The sequence below is a fragment of the Bison bison genome, unplaced genomic scaffold, assembly GCF_000754665.1.
Source record: "Bison bison bison isolate TAMUID 2011002044 unplaced genomic scaffold, Bison_UMD1.0 scf7180017864264, whole genome shotgun sequence".
Taxonomy (NCBI): domain Eukaryota; kingdom Metazoa; phylum Chordata; class Mammalia; order Artiodactyla; family Bovidae; genus Bison; species Bison bison.
In genome coordinates, this window is record NW_011494836.1 from 1,394,565 (window position 1) to 1,414,068 (window position 19,504).

Consider the following 19,504-nt stretch of genomic DNA (forward strand, 5'->3'; position numbering starts at 1 on the left):
CAGGGACGGGGGAGCCTGGTGAGCTGCCGTCTGTGGGGTCACACAGAGTCAGACACGAGTGAAGCGACGCAGCAGCAGCAGCTCATTGTATTATCACTCGGGGACCTCAAAGATCTACATACAAACCAATTGCTACGTACCAAGAAAGTTAGATTAACAGACACAGCCTGCTGAAAAGTGTAAAAGAGGATTTTAATAAATGTCAAGATATAGCCTGTCTTGTAAAGGAAGAATAGATCATTTCTCTCTTATAGATGAGAGAGAGATCATTAAAGATCATTTCTCCCTAAATTCATCTATAAATTTTTAATGTAAGCCCAACACGGAGAAAACCAGAATTGAAAGAGACACATGTACCCCAGTGTTCATCACAGCACTGTTTATAATAGCCAGGACATGGAAGCAACCTAGATGTCTATCAGTAGACGAATGGATAAGAAAGCTGTGGTACATACACACAATGGAATATTACTCAGCTATTAAAAAGAATGCATTTGAATCAGTTCTAATGAGGTGGATGAAACTGGAGCCTACTATACAGAGTGAAGTAAGTCAGAAAGAAAAACACCAATACAGTATATTAACACATATATATGGAATTTAGAAAGATGGTAATGATGACTCTATATGAGAGACAGCAAAAGAGACACAGATGTAAAGAACAGACTTTTGGACTCTGTGGGAGAAGGCGAGAGTGGGATGATCTGAGAGAATAGCATTGAAACATGTACAATATCATATGTGAAACAGATCGCCAGTCCAGGTTTGATGCATAGAACAGGGTGCTCGGGGCTGGTGCGCTGGGATGACCCTGAGGGATGGGATGGGGAGGGAGGTGGGAGGTGGGAGTTGGGTTCAGAATGGGGAACACATGTACCCCCATGGCTGATTCATGTCAATGTAGGGCAGAAACCACTACAATCGTGTAAAGTAATTAGCCTCCAATTAAAATTAATTAATTAAAAAAATTTTTTTTAATGTAAGCCCAATCTTAGAAAAACTAGCCCATCAGAAAGTTATACTATCCAGTTGTGGTTTGGTCTTGCTCTGGTTAACGGTATTAGAATTTATTTTTTCCATCTTTTTCTACATTCAGTGCAACAGCCAATATGAACATTCCTTCTCTTTTTAACTTGTCAGCTCTTCATTCTCAACTTCATTTACTCCTCACAACCACAAGAACCAAAACTCCTTCCATATCCCCGTGCCCTGCATTCTTTCCCCTCATTCACTGGCCCTTCCTCTTCTACACAGCAGAGTCTTTTCCTTCACCTGCACCCTGTGCTCTGGGCATTGCTGTTACTCAAAACTGTTCTCCTTACTCTTCTCCGCTATACTGTCTCTACTGCTTAAAGAGAAGGAGGCTTTTTTAATGTTTCACTTATCTGTAAGAAGCCCAATATTTTGAAAATAAAAACAAAAATGTTCATTTTCATTGCTTCTTCCAACTTCTTCAGAGTCTCCTGTGACAACCAAAGCCCTGAACAAGTAGTCAAGTAGTCACTCCCTTCATTTCCTAACAGTCGTTTCTAAATTTGCTCCTAACAAAAAATCTAGATTTATAGCTTAACTAGGACATCACTTTTCTACCTGTACCTGTGTTTGATACCTTTGATCACATACCTCACTGAACCTCCTCCCTTTGTTTTGACTACCTATACCTCCCACATCTAATCGTTTCATCTTGTCTTCTCTAACTATAAAGCTTCTTTGAAACAAAACCCTTGGCCCCCTACATGTAGTCCCAAAGAGAGCAACTTCTGTTTTCCTACCTTCAACTCTCATCTCTAGGTCAGTTGTAAGTTTAGCTTACTCCTCTAAACTGTTCCCATTTTTTCTGATCTCAAGATACTTTGTCCCATTTCCTCAATCACATTATAATTAAAATTGAGCTATTGTCCTTTTCACTTCTTCAGTGGTGAAAGCATTTCTTCTCTGCCTCAAGGTAAATAGTATCTATTTTATTCGTTTAATATCCTGAAGAAGAGAATACAATGGCTCTTGATTGGGTTGAGCCCAAAATGTTTGCCGTGACTTTCAGGGCCCTCTTTTCCCTGTCTGACCTTACTTCCCACAAATTCCCAACGTGGACTTTGACTTCTTCTGTGTCTTCTTTCTGTTATTTAGTCCTCCCTTGCTTATTCCCACTTCCATGCCTTTACTCATTCTACTTCCCCTGCCTCCTCTGAATGTACATGTCTTTTTATCTGCAGAGGTGCTCTCCTCCAAAAATTATTTCATTTATTTGACTTAAGTTCCCATGGCAGTAGTCTTTTCATTAGAGCCCTTGGTTTTAAGTATAGTGTTACTGTCTTTTTTCCCCAAAGTAAACAGCACCTTCAAAGCAAGTTCAGTTGCTCTGTTTGTATCCTCTAGAGTACCTGTAACTGTGATAGGCACAGAGTAGGTTTCTAATGAATGTTCGTTTGTTCCCTGATTGATTTTTAGTAAGAAGACTGTTGTCAGGAGCATGGCAAGTTTTAACCAAACATCCTTAATTGCATACTCAAAGTGTTTTCTCTGGCAGTTATAATTTGACAGTTTACTATGATACTGTACATCAGGGAGTTCTCATTTTTATAATGACTTTGTTTCTTCGAGGATTTTAAGAAATTGGAGTATTTCCAGTCTGCTTCCATTTTAATAAATTGTTACTTTTGCATCAACCACACATAAATATGGATGTGTATTTTTATACAAACAGAATATTGTACATACTTCTCTGCAACTTGCTCTTTTCATTTAATGATAGGTCTGGATATCTTTTCAAATCACCATTTAGAGGGTCTTTTCTAGTTTATATTATCCTGAAAATATTATCTTTTCAGAATGCACATCAGTTGTTTCATTTTCTAGTATAAGCTTCTGTGAGATAAGTGTGAGCCCTCTAACACTTCACGTTCATTGTTTAGATGAATGTGATGGTCATTGTTTTAATGTTGTGTTCTGCTTGTTTCATGGGGTATCACTGTCTTAAGTTCGGTTTGGTATTTTATGAAAGTTTTTTTAAGTGAGGCGTTCCTAATGCTTTACCAGTAAAGGATGGGCAGCAAGGGGATATTTTTAAAAAAGAGAGAGAGCTTTCTCTATAGAAGTAAGCATAGACATTCTAAGAGTTATAGTTACAACTCTTAACTAGATGACATATTCTGTTTCTTGATAGGAATCAACCCTCAAAAGTGTATTGAGTGCCTTATGGAACTTGTCAGCACACTGCACTGAGAATAAAGCTGACATATGTGCTGTGGATGGTGCGCTTGCCTTTTTGGTTGGCACTCTCACTTATCGCAGCCAGACCAATACTTTAGCCATTATTGAAAGTGGAGGTGGGATATTACGGAATGTATCCAGCTTGATAGCTACAAATGAGGACCACAGGTAAATACAGAGTTTATTGTTACTTTTAAATGAATTTGTAAGATTCATATCTTCAGAAGGACTTAACTGAGCAGTGTTTTGTGTAATTATGCAAGTTCTGACCCAAATTACACTTATGACAATGAAACTATTAACTGTTAATACCTGATTTATTCATTAACATTTATGCTAATAAAAGTTCATAGTATCACAAAGATGTCTAAAAATAAACCAGTGATACTTGAGAGATATAACCCATGTGTAGAATAAAAAATGAAAGCCATAAATATTACAGAGAACAAAATCCTTTCCTATATGTAGTATGGATTAAGGGAATATGAGGTTATAAAAAAAAAAAAACTGTGGGTATGATCCAGAAAGTACAGTGATTCACATTTTTCTAGTGGAGCCATAACATCAGTAATCAAAATGTTTTTCAGCCAACAGCCATTCATCCAATTTATTAGAACTGTGAAACCTAACAGAGCACCTCAGATGCAAGGCATACATTTTCACAACTTGGGCTTTGCATTATCTCAACAAAAATATAGTATCTTTCACAGTGTATTTATTTATTTTATCCTGTATTGTTCCTCTCTCATTTTCAAAAACAGACTATGGGGTACTTGTAGTAAAAGGGCTTTGTAAAGAATGTAAACATCTTTTCTGTAAGTTTTTGATGCACAGACTACAAGCCTTACCACCCTTTCCTCTTCTCATGGAAGAACTCTTAAACTCAGTAAGCATTTTGGTGTCTACTGGACTGCTGAGAGAGCTACCATTGCTAAAGCTTATTGTACCTTTTTGCCTATCAGTTTTAAAGCCCACTAGAGCTGACTATACCCACTCCAGTGTTCTTGCCTGGAGAATCCCAGGGACGGGGGAGCCTGCTGGGCTGCCGCCTATGGGGTCGCACAGAGTCGGATACGACTGACATGACTTAGCAGCAGAGCTGACTATGCTCTCATTAAACTTCATTTTACCATGCATTAAATAAGCCATAGCTCTTCAGATCCTAACATTCATTACGCTCTCAACTCTTGTTTTTATAGTTACTTTTAAATGTTTTGAAAACTTTCACTTTAGTTTTAGAAAAACTACACATACAATTTTCCCAAGACCACTTATAAGGGGAAGTATCAGTATTACAAATTCAAACCAGAGAGAGATTATCTAAAAGTCATTTTGTTGACCTGAGCTTACAGTGTGTTCCCTGACTTTGTAAAGATCTATTAATTCATTCTCTCTACTTCTTCTGAGATGTCTCTGTTGTCAACATTATGGAACCCACCCAGATGTTAAATTACCACAGAGTCCCTGTTCAGCTTTCATAATATATTTATACTCAGTAAACTGAGAAATTCTGTCACTATGTAAAGTAAATATATATTTGCTCAAGAAAAATCTTTAAAGCTGTTAGGTCAGAATAGGAAATGCAGAATTGATGAAACTGAACATTTTTACCTTTTAGTCTGACAGATGAGTCCTATAAAACAAGAAACATTAAATGAACTAAGGTAGAACAAAAGGAGATGGGCAGTGCTTGAAATTTATAATATAATTCGGTGTAGTTTTATTATGCCTGTTGTTACCAGTTTTAGCGGTTACCTTTAGATTTAAATTTGTTCTCTTTCCTTTTATTTGTCACTGCAAACGGATTTTTACCTTACTTTTGTAATATCTTGTTTTTATTTCAGGCAAATCCTAAGAGAGAATAATTGCTTACAGACCTTGTTACAACACTTGAAATCTCACAGTTTGACAATAGTCAGCAATGCATGCGGAACCTTGTGGAATCTCTCAGCAAGAAACCCTAAAGACCAGGAAGCATTGTGGGACATGGGAGCAGTCAGCATGCTCAAGAACCTCATTCATTCAAAGCACAAGATGATTGCTATGGGAAGTGCTGCAGCTTTAAGGAATCTCATGGCAAATAGACCTGCAAAGTATAAAGATGCCAATATCATGTCTCCTGGTTCAAGTTTGCCTTCTCTACATGTCAGGAAACAAAAGGCCCTGGAAGCAGAATTAGATGCTCAGCATTTATCAGAAACTTTTGACAATATTGACAATTTAAGTCCCAAGGCATCTCATCGTAGCAAGCAGAGACACAAGCAAAATCTCTATGGTGACTATGTTTTTGACACCAATCGACATGATGATAACAGGTCAGACAATTTTAATACTGGAAACATGACTGTCCTATCACCGTACTTAAACACTACAGTATTGCCCAGCTCTTCTTCATCAAGGGGAAGTTTAGATAGCTCTCGTTCTGAGAAAGATAGAAGTCTGGAGAGAGAACGAGGTATTAGCCTAGGCAACTATCACCCAGCAACAGAAAACCCAGGAACCTCTTCAAAGCGAGGTTTGCAGATTTCTACCACTGCAGCCCAGATTGCCAAAGTCATGGAAGAAGTATCAGCTATTCATACCTCTCAGGAAGACAGAAGTTCTGGGTCTACCACAGAACTACACTGTGGGACAGATGAGAGGAATGCACTAAGAAGAAGCTCTACCACCCACACACATGCAAACACGTACAACTTTACCAAGTCAGAAAACTCAAACAGAACATGTCCAATACCATATGCCAAAGTAGAATATAAGAGATCTTCAAATGATAGTTTAAATAGTGTCAGCAGTAGTGATGGTTATGGTAAAAGAGGTCAGATGAAACCTTCAATTGAATCCTATTCTGAAGATGATGAAAGTAAATTTTGCAGCTATGGTCAGTATCCAGCTGACCTAGCCCATAAAATACATAGTGCAAATCATATGGATGATAATGATGGAGAACTAGATACACCAATAAATTACAGTCTCAAATATTCCGATGAACAGTTGAACTCTGGGAGGCAGAGCCCTTCACAGAATGAAAGATGGGCAAGACCCAAACATATACTAGAAGATGAAATAAAACCGAATGAGCAGAGACAATCAAGGAGTCAAAGCACAGCTTATCCCGTGTATCCTGAGAGCACTGATGATAAACACCTCAAGTTCCAACCACACTTTGGGCAGCAAGAATGTGTTTCCCCATACAGGTCAAGAGCAGCCAATGGATCTGAAACAAATCGAGTAGGCTCTAATCATGGAATTAGTCAAAATGTGAACCAGTCTTTGTGTCAAGAAGATGACTATGAAGACGATAAACCAACCAACTATAGCGAACGTTACTCTGAGGAAGGGCAGCATGAGGAAGAAGAGAGGCCAACCAATTATAGCATAAAATACAGTGAAGAAAAACATCACGTGGATCAGCCTATTGATTATAGTTTAAAATACACCACAGACATTCCTTCTTCACAGAAACCAGCATTTTCATTCTCAAAGAATTCATCTGGACAGAGCACAAAAACTGAACACATCTCTTCAAGCAGCGAGAATACATCCACGACTTCATCTAATGCCAAGAGGCAGAATCAGCTGCATCCAAGCTCAGCACAGAGCAGAAGTGGTCAGACCCCAAAAGCCACCTCTTCCTCTTGCAAAGTCCCCTCTATCAACCAAGAAACAATACAGACTTACTGTGTAGAAGATACCCCAATATGTTTTTCAAGATGCAGTTCATTATCATCTCTGTCATCTGCTGAAGATGAAGTAGGATGTGATCAGACAACACAAGAAGCAGAGTCTGCTAACACTCTGCAAATAGCTGAAATCAAGGACAACAGCGGACCTAGGTCAAATGAAGATTCTGTGAGTAAAGTTCCAGCAGGGTCACAGCACATTAGAACCAAATCCAGCAGACTCCAGGCTTCTGGTCTGTCTTCAGAGTCAGCCAGGCACAAAGCTGTTGAATTTTCTTCAGGGGCCAAATCTCCTTCCAAGAGCGGTGCTCAGACACCCAAAAGTCCACCAGAGCACTACGTTCAGGAGACCCCACTCATGTTTAGCAGATGTACTTCAGTCAGTTCACTCGACAGTTTTGAGAGTCGCTCGATTGCCAGCTCTGTTCAGAGTGAACCCTGCAGTGGAATGGTAAGTGGCATCATAAGCCCCAGTGACCTCCCAGATAGCCCTGGACAAACCATGCCACCAAGCAGAAGCAAAACCCCTCCGCCACCGCCTCCGCCTCCTCCTCAGACAGTTCAAACAAAGCAGGAAGTACCTAAAAATAAAGCACCTAGTGCTGAAAAGAGAGAAAGTGGACCCAAGCAAGCTGCTGTAAATGCTGCAGTACAAAGGGTCCAGGTTCTTCCAGAGGCTGATACTCTGTTACATTTTGCCACAGAGAGTACTCCTGATGGATTTTCTTGTTCATCTAGCCTGAGCGCTCTGAGCCTTGATGAGCCATTTATTCAGAAAGATGTGGAACTAAGAATAATGCCTCCAGTTCAGGAAAATGACAACGGGAATGAAACAGAAAGTGAGCAGCCTGAAGAATCAAATGAAAACCAGGAAAAAGAGGCAGAAAAACCCACTGATTCTGAAAAAGATCTTTTAGATGAGTCAGATGATGATGATATTGAAATACTAGAAGAGTGTATAATTTCTGCCATGCCAACAAAATCTTCACGCAAAGCCAAAAAACCAGCCCAGACTACTTCAAAATTACCTCCACCTGTGGCAAGGAAACCAAGTCAGCTCCCTGTATACAAACTTCTGCCATCGCAAAACAGGTTACAGGCACAAAAGCACGTTAGTTTTACACCAGGAGATGATATGCCACGGGTGTATTGTGTAGAAGGGACACCTATAAACTTTTCCACAGCTACGTCTCTGAGTGATCTAACGATAGAATCCCCTCCAAATGAGTTAGCTGCTGGAGAAGGGGTTAGAGCAGGGGCACAGTCAAGTGAATTTGAAAAACGAGATACCATTCCTACTGAAGGCAGAAGTACAGATGAGGCTCAACGAGGGAAAGCCTCATCTGTCACTGTACCTGAACTGGATGACAGCAAAACAGAAGAAGGTGATATTCTTGCAGAATGCATTAATTCTGCCATGCCCAAAGGAAAAAGTCACAAGCCTTTCCGTGTGAAAAAGATTATGGACCAGGTCCAGCAAGCATCTATGTCTTCATCTGGAACTAACAAAAATCAATTAGATGGTAAGACAAAGAAACCTACTTCACCAGTAAAACCTATACCACAAAATACTGAATACAGGACACGTGTAAGGAAAAGTACAGACTCAAAAAATAATCTAAATGCAGAAAGAAATTTCTCGGAAAACAAAGACTCAAAGAAACAGCACTTGAAAAATAATTCCAAGGACTTCAATGATAAACTGCCAAATAATGAAGACAGAGTCAGAGGAAGTTTTACTTTTGATTCACCCCATCATTACACGCCCATTGAAGGCACTCCATACTGTTTTTCACGAAATGACTCTTTGAGTTCTCTAGATTTTGATGATGATGATGTTGACCTTTCCAGGGAAAAGGCTGAATTAAGAAAGGGGAAGGAAAATAAAGAATCAGAAGCTAAAGTGACCAACCACACAGAACTAACCTCAAACCAACAATCAGCTAGTAAGACACCAGCTGTTACAAAGCAGCCAATAAATAGAGGTCAGTCTAAACCCGTGCTGCAGAAGCAGTCCACTTTTCCCCAGTCTTCCAAAGATATACCAGACAGAGGGGCAGCAACAGATGAGAAATTACAGAATTTCGCTATTGAAAATACTCCAGTTTGCTTTTCTCGAAATTCCTCTCTAAGCTCTCTTAGTGACATTGATCAAGAAAACAACAACAACAAGGAAAATGAACCTATCAAAGAGACAGAGCCCCCTGCCTCACAGGGAGAACCAGGTAAACCACAGGCCTCAGGTTATGCTCCTAAATCATTTCACGTGGAAGACACCCCTGTTTGTTTCTCAAGAAACAGTTCTCTCAGTTCTCTTAGTATTGATTCTGAAGATGACCTGCTGCAGGAATGTATAAGTTCTGCAATGCCAAAAAAGAAAAAGCCTTCAAGGCTCAAGCCTGATAATGAAAAGCATAGTCCCAGAAATATGGGTGGCATATTAGCAGAAGATTTGACACTCGATTTGAAAGATATACAGAGACCAGATTCAGAACATGGTTTATCCCCAGATTCAGAAAATTTTGATTGGAAAGCTATTCAGGAAGGTGCAAATTCCATAGTAAGTAGTTTACATCAAGCTGCTGCCGCTGCATGTTTATCTCGACAAGCTTCATCTGATTCAGATTCTATCCTTTCATTGAAATCGGGTATCTCTCTGGGATCACCATTTCATCTTACACCTGATCAAGAAGAAAAACCCTTTACGAGTAATAAAGGTCCACGAATTCTAAAACCTGGGGAGAAAAGTACATTGGAAACTAAAAAAATAGAATCTGAAAATAAAGGAATAAAAGGAGGCAAAAAGGTTTATAAAAGTTTGATTACTGGAAAAGTTCGATCTAATTCGGAAATTTCGAGCCAAATGAAACAACCCCTTCAAACAAACATGCCTTCAATCTCTCGAGGTAGGACAATGATTCATATTCCAGGAGTTCGGAATAGCTCTTCAAGTACAAGCCCAGTTTCTAAAAAAGGCCCGCCCCTCAAGACTCCAGCCTCCAAAAGCCCTAGTGAAGGTCAGCCGGCTACCACCTCTCCCAGAGGAACCAAGCCATCAGTGAAGTCAGAATTAAGCCCTGTTACAAGGCAGGCATCCCAGACAGCAGGATCAAACAAAGGACCTTCTAGATCAGGATCTAGAGATTCCACTCCTTCAAGACCTGCCCAGCAACCATTAAGTAGACCAATGCAGTCTCCAGGGCGAAACTCAATCTCTCCTGGTAGAAATGGAATAAGTCCCCCTAACAAATTATCTCAACTACCAAGGACGTCATCCCCTAGTACTGCTTCAACTAAGTCCTCAGGTTCTGGGAAAATGTCTTACACATCTCCTGGCAGACAGATGAGCCAGCAGAACCTCACCAAACAAACAGGCTTATCCAAGAATGGCAGTGGTATCCCAAGAAGTGAATCTGCCTCCAAAGGGCTAAATCAAATGAGTAATAGTAATGGATCCAATAAAAAAGTAGAACTTTCTAGAATGTCTTCAACAAAGTCAAGTGGAAGTGAATCCGATAGGTCAGAGAGACCTGTATTAGTACGCCAATCAACTTTCATCAAAGAAGCTCCAAGCCCAACCCTAAGGAGAAAACTGGAGGAATCTGCTTCATTTGAATCTCTTTCTCCATCTTCCAGACCCGATTCTCCCACACGGTCCCAGGCTCATACTCCAGTTTTAAGTCCTTCCCTTCCTGATATGTCTCTATCTACACATTCGTCTGTTCAGTCTGGTGGATGGCGAAAACTCCCACCTAACCTCAGTCCCACCATAGAGTATAATGATGGAAGACCAGTAAAGCGCCATGATATAGCACGCTCTCATTCCGAAAGTCCTTCCAGACTTCCCATCAATAGGTCAGGGACCTGGAAACGTGAGCACAGCAAACACTCATCATCACTTCCTCGAGTAAGCACTTGGAGAAGAACTGGAAGTTCATCCTCAATTCTTTCTGCTTCATCAGAATCTAGTGAAAAGGCAAAAAGTGAGGACGAAAAACAAGTGAACTCTATTTCAGGAAGCAAACAAACTAAAGAAAACCAGGTATCCACAAAAGGAACATGGAGAAAAATAAAAGAAAGTGAAATTTCTCCCACAAATAGTACTTCTCAGACCACTTCTTCAGGTGCTGCAAATGGTGCTGAATCAAAGACTCTGATTTATCAAATGGCACCTGCTGTTTCTAAAACAGAGGATGTTTGGGTGAGAATTGAGGATTGCCCCATTAACAACCCTAGATCTGGAAGATCTCCAACAGGAAATACTCCCCCCGTGATTGACGCTGTTTCAGAAAAGGGAAACCCGAACCCTAAAGATTCAAAAGATAATCAGGGAAAACAAAATGTGAGCAATGGTAGTGCCCCTACACGCACCATGGGTCTGGAAAACCGCCTGAATTCCTTTATTCAGGTAGATCCTCCAGACCAAAAAGGAACTGAGACAAAACCGGGACACAGTAATAACCCTGTCCCTGCATCCGAGACTAGTGAAAGTTCTATAGCCGAGCGTACCCCGTTTAGTTCTAGCAGCTCAAGCAAGCACAGTTCACCAAGTGGGACTGTCGCCGCCAGGGTGAGTCCTTTTAATTACAACCCAAGCCCAAGGAAGAGCAGCACAGACGGCACTTCAGCCCGACCGTCTCAGATCCCAACACCAGTGAGCAACAACACAAAGAAACGCGACTCAAAACCCGACAGCACAGAACCCAGCGGGACTCAAAGTCCTAAACGCCATTCCGGGTCTTACCTTGTGACATCTGTGTGAAAAGAGCTGGAAGGATGAAACCGAGAATGTGATACGTGTTCTTTACAACTGCTATGTAGAAATTTTGTTTCAAGTGAAACTGTAAAAGACTGAAAAATTTTGTAAATAGGTTTGATTCTTGTTAGAGGGTTTTTGTTCTGGAAGCCATATTTGATAGTATACTTCGTCTTCACTGGTCATATTTTGGGAGGCACTCTTGATAGTTAGGAAGAAAATGGTAAAGCCAAGTATATTTGTACAGTATGTTTTTCATGTATTTAAGTAGCATCCCATCCCAGCATCCTTTAATTATTGCTTGTCTTAAAATAACACTACAGATAGAAGATATGATATATTGCTGTTATCAATCATTTCTAGATAATAAACTGACTAAACTTACATCAGGGAGAAATTGGTATTTATGCAAAAAAACATTCTGTTCTAGTCCTTGAGAGTCCATCTAACATCATTATTAATCATGTGGCTGTGAAATTCACAGTAATATGGTTCCCAATGAACAAGTTTACCCAGCCTGCTTTGCTTTACTGCATGAATGAAAATGATGGTTCAATTTCAGAAGTAATGATTAACAGTTATGTGGTCACATGATGTGCATATAGATAGCTATAGTGTAACAACTTACACTATTTTGTGCGCAAAACAAAAAAATCTGTGTAACTGTAAAACATTGAATGATACTATTTTACCTGAACATCTGAAAGTAGGTAGAATTTTTGCTATGCTGTAACTTGTTGTATATTCTGGTATTTGAGGTGAGATGGCTGCTCTTTTATTATTGAGACATGAATCGTGTCTCAACAGAAACTAAATGAACATTTCAGAATAAATTATTGCTGTATGTAAACTGTTACTGAAATATTTGTTTGAAGGGTCTTATTTCACATTTGTATTAATAACTGTCAAAAAGGGCCTCTTTTAAAAGCTTATATAAATTTTTTCTTCAAATTCTATGCATTTAAGAGTAAACTTCCTCTTACTGTAATAAAAAACAATTGAAGCTGATTGTTGGCATTTAACCATTCCATGCATTGGCACTTAACCGTTCCTGAAAATTTTTTGAATGTGTGATTAGGACTTCCTGTTTAGTATTTTTCTGTTTACTTTTTTTTCTTATTCCGCTGGAGTTGATTTTTTAAATTTATATAATAGCAATGTGAACTGCCTTGCATATGGGCATTGAACACAATAGGCCCACAAAGAACATTTCTTTTTTCTTAATAGAATTCTGTCCTTGAGAAATTAATTCTTCTGAGGTAGAAGTAGTCTCTTCCAAGCCTGTCTTGGAATGTCACTGTCTTGTCCCTCCTGTTGCTCCTGGGTCTGAAATGAACACCTTTCATCACCTTTTGTGTTACAGCAAAATTTCAGCAGCCAAATACAATCAGTACCTTGCTATGTTCAGAAAATGCTAAGACATTCAAGAGACTCTTAAGAAACCACTGCCTGTTAATGAAAACTTTGTTTTTGATGAGTAGGGTTGTGGGGTGTGTGTTCAAATGCCCCCTTCCTCACACAGCAAGGAGAGGATCCTCCTTCATGAAGGAAGATAGACTGATAAGATTTATTTAAAAAGCTAATATATCTTTCCAGAATTTGTTCTAAATGATCAGAGAGTAAGGATGATGATAAATGTTCACATATTTGTTGAATAAATGAAATTTTATTTTTTAATGATAAATTCATGCACTCTGCATTTGGGGAAGGGAAAAGATATTTAAATATGGCAGGACACTGGGGAAAGGTGGTGAGGAGTAAGCATATCTACCTGCTGTCTTTGAAATCACATCATAGAGTTAGTTATCTACCGCTTACCTGTGTTTATTATTTACAGGTAGGGACTTTTTTTTTTTAAGTCATTTACTAAAATGCCAGTAAATAAGTGCTGTGATTTGAAGAAAGGCCTGACTCTAAAGCCCATACTCTTTCTACTGCTCACCTTTGGAATATACCTACATTTAAACTTTGATCAAGTTTTATCTGAGTGAAATCATTGGTAAGTCATAAGACTATTCTGTTTTTCTCAAAGGATGCCTTATCCAGCAGGGATATATGAATAGAGGTTATATTTCTTTCCTGTTTAGTCCTGATTTTCTATTTTTTTTTTTTAGTTACTATTGCATGACAATTTTTACAAACCACTTCAAATACTTTTATAGAAAAAAATGGGATATAAGTCAATTAGAATAAAATTGCCTTTCTCAAGGAAGGGAAAAAAAAACAGTGCTGAAAATGAAAAAAGGATGCCCTCCATATCCCAGGAAACTCAGGAATTCCAGTAAGCAGTGCCTGCTGGGAGAAGGTACAGTATATATTGCCCATTGAGGAAAAGGTTCTGTATGAGACCCTCTAGTTAGAGATAATGGCTCTGAATTAGTAAAGGAGAAAATCTCAGTTCTAATTTTAGAAGTTCAGGGAGTGCTCCCATAACTGATAACCCAAATAGTCCCCAGTTTATACTTGTATGTTACAAATGGCACACTGAGCCAACATTGGGGGTTAGTTGAGTTGCAACTCCTGTTAAGTAGGGCAGTGCCCTGTTATCTTTGGACTGCAGCAGACAGAACCGAGGCAGTGGTTTTCGAACTTGAGTGCATGCAGATCACCAAAAATGTTTGTTAAAACACATCCCCATCCTTCCTGATTCTGAGTCAGGCCTGGGAACTAGCAGGCGATGCTGATGCTGCTGGTCTGGGACCACTCAGAGTTACTGCCATGTGTGACTGCAGTAAAGCTCCTCGAGGGACTGCCTTCAGTTCCAGCTATTCTTCTCAACCACTGGACTCAGCATCTGAGAAAGTACACCAAGCTGCCCTCTCCTTTAGGCATGAAAAGATGTTATTGAGTTACAATCTGACACAGCCCATCTCAACTCCCAATAGCCCACAAGTTTACCAGACATGAATGAACAGGTAATTCTGTATCTGAGGGATTGACTCATGTTCCCTTTGGAACACTTATCAAAAAGGCAAAATTTCAGCAAATATCTAATTTGGATTTGCAATAATATTAAAAGAGACACACCAAGAACAGGGCAAAGAAGAGAACTTTGAAGAGAGGGAAAATGGACTTCAGATGAAAGAAAATGTGCCCAGTTGCTATACAAACAATGGCAAATGCGGTATTTGAGAATAAACTTTACAAGTTTCTTTGCACTGACAGCAAAGTTAATGAGAGGGAAATAATGAAATAAAAAATAAGCCCCAAAGAATCCAACTGCATTGTAAGAAGAGTCAAAAAACTTTTTTCCCCATAAACTATGGATTGTTCTCACAAGGTTAATGAACTGAAGGGATGAGTCTTGCTGAAGATGGAAGCCAGTTGCACTGTTTCTGAATTCATGTTTTCACAGAAAACATGTTTCTGTGAAACGTATTCATGTATTCTGTGAAACATGAATACATGTTTCCTTGTATCTAAATAGAAAAAAACTGAGTGCCAGAAATGCAAAAAGAAAATTGCCAAGAGCAGAATACTTGAGTAGTCATATCATTCACACTTAACCAAACAAAAATAATTTTTCAAGAGTCACAAGGATTGAAATGGAGTATATAAATTATATTTTAGTTTCTAATTCCTTCATATTAATGCTGACTTTCAAATACTACTACATAGTGTTGAAACCTAGGACTTTGACTCCTACAAACTCCAGGTCTTTTTTCTGCCCTTCTCCTCTCTTCTGTGGTCTATAAAACTATATTCTGGTTTTTGTTAGACCATCCATCCTTCTTTCAACCTGTATGTTTTGTGTGTGTATAATATTGTTCTCGGTGCTAAATACACTTCTGATATTCAGGATAACTCTCTACAATTGTGACTATTTGCTTATTTTCTTGACATTATGAGATTGTTCCTTTTTTTTTAATTAAAAGTACTCAACCTTTTGCTAGTGAAGGTGACCACTGAATATAAAGCAACATTAGTGAATGTTGCAAAAATTAGCTATTGTTAATAGCTCTTGTTGCAGACATTACCTGCCTCACCACACAACCTTCTGGAATCCTGACATTAGTCTCACTGTTGATCACTGAACCTTGTACTCACTCAGTGTTTCCCCCGCCATGGCTGTTTCCACCAGAGGGGGTACCTGACCTAGAGGAGACTAGTTACCAAAGACTTGTATGGCTTGTCTTAAAAAAAAAAAAAAAAAAGATTAGGTCAATTTTAAATAAAAGAGTCATGAAATTTCCGGTTGGAGATGGAGTGCTAGAACTGAAAGATCTTGTAGAGTTAAGACTGAAGGTGCTCTGATTGGCATCATGAAACTAAAATAAGGGAAAGTCGGTCGCTAGAGAGAGAAGGAACAGGTATGAGAGGGAGGCATAGAAAGCAAGTGCGAGACATACAAGAATGGCTAGCTCCTGGCCTTACCACAGTTCTTGCTGATTCTGGGGGCTAGTTCTACTTTTCCTTGTGTTTGGAACATTTGTGAAGTTTCAAACCCACTTTGTTCCTGAAGTAACTTCAAACAGAAAACTATTTAGACAGTTTAGTGAGGTTTGTTTTTTTTTTAATATAAAGCTTTCTTTCTTTAAATCTTTAAATCTTTCTTTCTTGAAATCATCTGTGGGGAAAGAGGAATAGGCTGCCTACAAAGAAAAAAAATAGATTGGCATCAGATTTCTCTGAAATACTGAATGCCCAAAAAAAAAAGCAGTAGGACAATATATATACCATTTGGAAGCAAATGGAAATATTACCTACGAATTCTGAAACTTGCCAAACTAGCACTTAATTTATCTGAAACACTTGTATTATTCAGGATTCTTGTTACAGTTGTTAACAATAAGACTTTCTGTAAAAGAGGAGACACTCATTTAAGGAATCAGATAGCTCACAGGAGTTGTATGAGGGCCAGAAAATCAGGCTTGGAAACCACCACAGAAACAATACCCAAACCATACTGTGAGGCTGCTTCAAAAAGACCCGGTTGTTACCTGTCAACTCTGGAGCCCTCTGACACCACCCTCCCCATAAATTAAGAATATATTCAGCACTTGCCTCATCACACTGCTCAATTCTGGACTGCAGTCTTGCTGAATGGACACTTGGCAGAAGCTGTTGTCATACGCCTGTAGAGCCAGGGAAAGCTCAGTGGTTTGGTTTCTCCATTGAGGAAGCTGGATGCCTAGGACATGAATTCTCCAAACCTACAAGGGGCGTTTCAAAGGCACCATTGGGAAACCAGAATCCATGACGTACCTCCTACCATAGTGCTCCTGCTGCCTGAGCAATTAAATGGGAACGTATTAAGGAAACAGTTTGAGCAATAAAACCTTTAAACTAAATAAACGTGTAAGTAATTGTGGTTAATCTGATAATGAATCTCAATGTGAATGTGCACGTAACTCAGAACTGAAAAGATGAAATGCTTAAATTCCACATTATTCCACCCCAAACTGGGAAATGATGGAGAGAAGACATAAAAGCATGCTAAATTTCTCCTCTTTTAAGTAGCCAGTGTCAAAAGATACTATTTTACTTTTAACTTGGAAAAATACAAGTTCAACTTTTCTATTTAGTGCTAACACCAATGTTAAAAAGAAAGCTTTCCATCCAAATCATTAGTCAAAATAACTATGAATACAAGAACACTTGAACAGGATATCAAAGAATAGGGAAAAGGGGAGAGGGAGAATTAGCCACAAAAAAGCATAAAATGACAGTAATAAATAATGAGTGGATTAAGCACATACGGTAAAGTTGGAGTCAAGTTAAAAAAAAAAATCCTTTACCTATATGCCATTAATAAAAGATACACCTAAAATGATCCAGACTGGACAAAACTAAAAGCTCAACTACACACAGGCAAATGCAAAGAAAGCAGTATAGGTAAATTTATGTCAAAGTATAATTCTGGATGAAAGGCATCAAACAATGAAAAGAAAATGAACAACAGTTATGACTTTATTTGAACATCAAATGATAAAGCATCAGGTGTATGAAACAATATTACAAACACAAAGAGATTGATAAAAACTGTGGAGCTAGTGACAGGGTCAGTGTTTGACAGATGATAGTCTACACACAACCAAAGGAGGGTTATTACTTAAAACCACAACTTCTTACTTAAAATCACTTCTTACTTAAAATCACTCCTTCCAGAAAGGGTGACTCTTGCTAAGATTAAATTCTTGAAAAGTCCTTTTCTTTAGCTGAGGACCTTGATGGGTTTGGGATCAGTAAAGCCAAGCCTGGAGTTTAGTGGGAGGAGGGTTAGAGAAAATCGCATAGGTGTGCTTAAGAGAGGCAAGAACTCAGGGTTCGGGGGGGTACCCAGGAATGGGGGGTTGAGGAGCAGAGACGTGAGCACAAGAGGAGAGACAGAACAGAAAAAATGGCAGGAAGCCAGGGTCCTATGAAAACCCTGGTGATGCGACAGGCAATGGTTTTAGAAATAGAGACATACACTATTTCAGTTGAAATCTAAGTTCTTTATAAAATCTTTGTTCAGTAATAATGTATTCACTTAATTTTCAGAATCTTTTTAACAATCGCAGTTATCTTCACCATCACTTTATATAAATTATTAAATTATTTGAATTTACTTATATTACATGTAAGTGTTCACTGTTTCCTCTATATTGCATAGCAGAAACACTTTCTTCTTTATGTTAATATAATCTGGTTTGGCTGGAATATGTCCTTAAATAGTGTTTGTTTGTTTTCCAGAAAAGCTAGGTTGGAAATATACTTTCTCAACCCTTGCTTGCTTAAAATTGTTTTTCTTTTGCCCTCACACAAAGGATAATTTGATTCACAACTTTAGTCACAATTCATTTTCTGCAAAACTCTAATGTTTACTGTGGCTAAATAGTTCAGATATCAGGCTGAGTTCTGTTTCCCCTATAGAAAACTTATTTCCTGCCTGGTGTTCTTAGGGTTTTGTTTTTAATCCTTGAAATAAAGCAATTTTACTAGCATAAACCCAGCTGTGTGTCTTTTTTTTTCCACAGCCCTTTTAATACTGAGTCTTTTCCATCTTGAGTCCAAGTTCATTGAACGTTCTCGCCTTACTCTTTATAAACCAACCGGATCTACCAAAACACTGCTCTCCATTAGACACCAGCCAGAAGCTTGGTGGCGGGTGCCATCTTGTCAGTTCTTGGTGTCCAAAAGCTGCACTCTGTCCCTATAGAAGTGGGAAGAACACTTGTCCTCCACTTTGGGATTTAGTGTAACACTTCCCCTCAGAGTACCAAAGCAGAACTGCTTGCGTTCAAATGCCTTAAAGGATTTGTAGTGAAACAGTTTCACTAAAAGAAATTTTACTTACAGTCCACCCTCCCACACCAAAAAGATCTGAAGAATACTGGAGTCGCTCAGTCGTGTCCGACTCTTTGCGACCTCCTCTGTCCATGGGACTTTCCAGGCAATATAGTACTGGAATGGATTGCCTTTTGCTTTTTCAGCGGATCTTCCCGACCCGGGAACGAACCCGGGTCTCCCGGATTGTAGACAGACACTTTACGGGTCTGAGCCACCAGGGAAGTCTTGAAGAATACTGAAGTGGGTTGCTATTTCCTACTCCTGGGGATCAGTCATCCTAACCCACGGATCCAAGCCATGTGCAAGGAGATTTTTTACCACTGAGTTTAATTTTAGGGAGAGATTCTGAAAAGTGTATAGTCGAATTCCTAACATTTACACAGAACACTGAAACAGTGCCAGTAATTTTGCTAGTTCCACCACTATAAAAATCCATTTTTGCCAAGTTGAAAGCAAGCTGCAGGGCCCAGGAGCGGTTAAAGATTAAACAAACAGGGCATTTCCTTGCCTACTCTAACAACTTGCTCAGAACTCACAGATAACCCACGGTGTTGAGCCGTACTCTAAACATGCATCATCCACACTC

General features: G+C 39.1%; 1 protein-coding gene across 9 annotated transcripts in view; it reads left to right on the forward strand.

Moving 5' to 3' along the window:
• The window catches only part of APC (adenomatous polyposis coli), a 138,160-nt gene extending 119,584 nt beyond the window's left edge, over positions 1-18,576 (forward strand). For all 9 annotated transcript variants that reach the window (XM_010848355.1, XM_010848358.1, XM_010848361.1 and 6 more), the window contains 2 exons: positions 3,164-3,378; positions 5,055-18,576. In XM_010848355.1, coding sequence (XP_010846657.1) covers positions 3,164-3,378; positions 5,055-11,652 — 6,813 coding nt within the window. In that variant the 3' untranslated portion in view covers positions 11,653-18,576. The remainder of the gene's footprint in view (positions 1-3,163; positions 3,379-5,054) is intronic.
• The last annotated feature ends 928 nt before the right edge of the window (positions 18,577-19,504 follow it).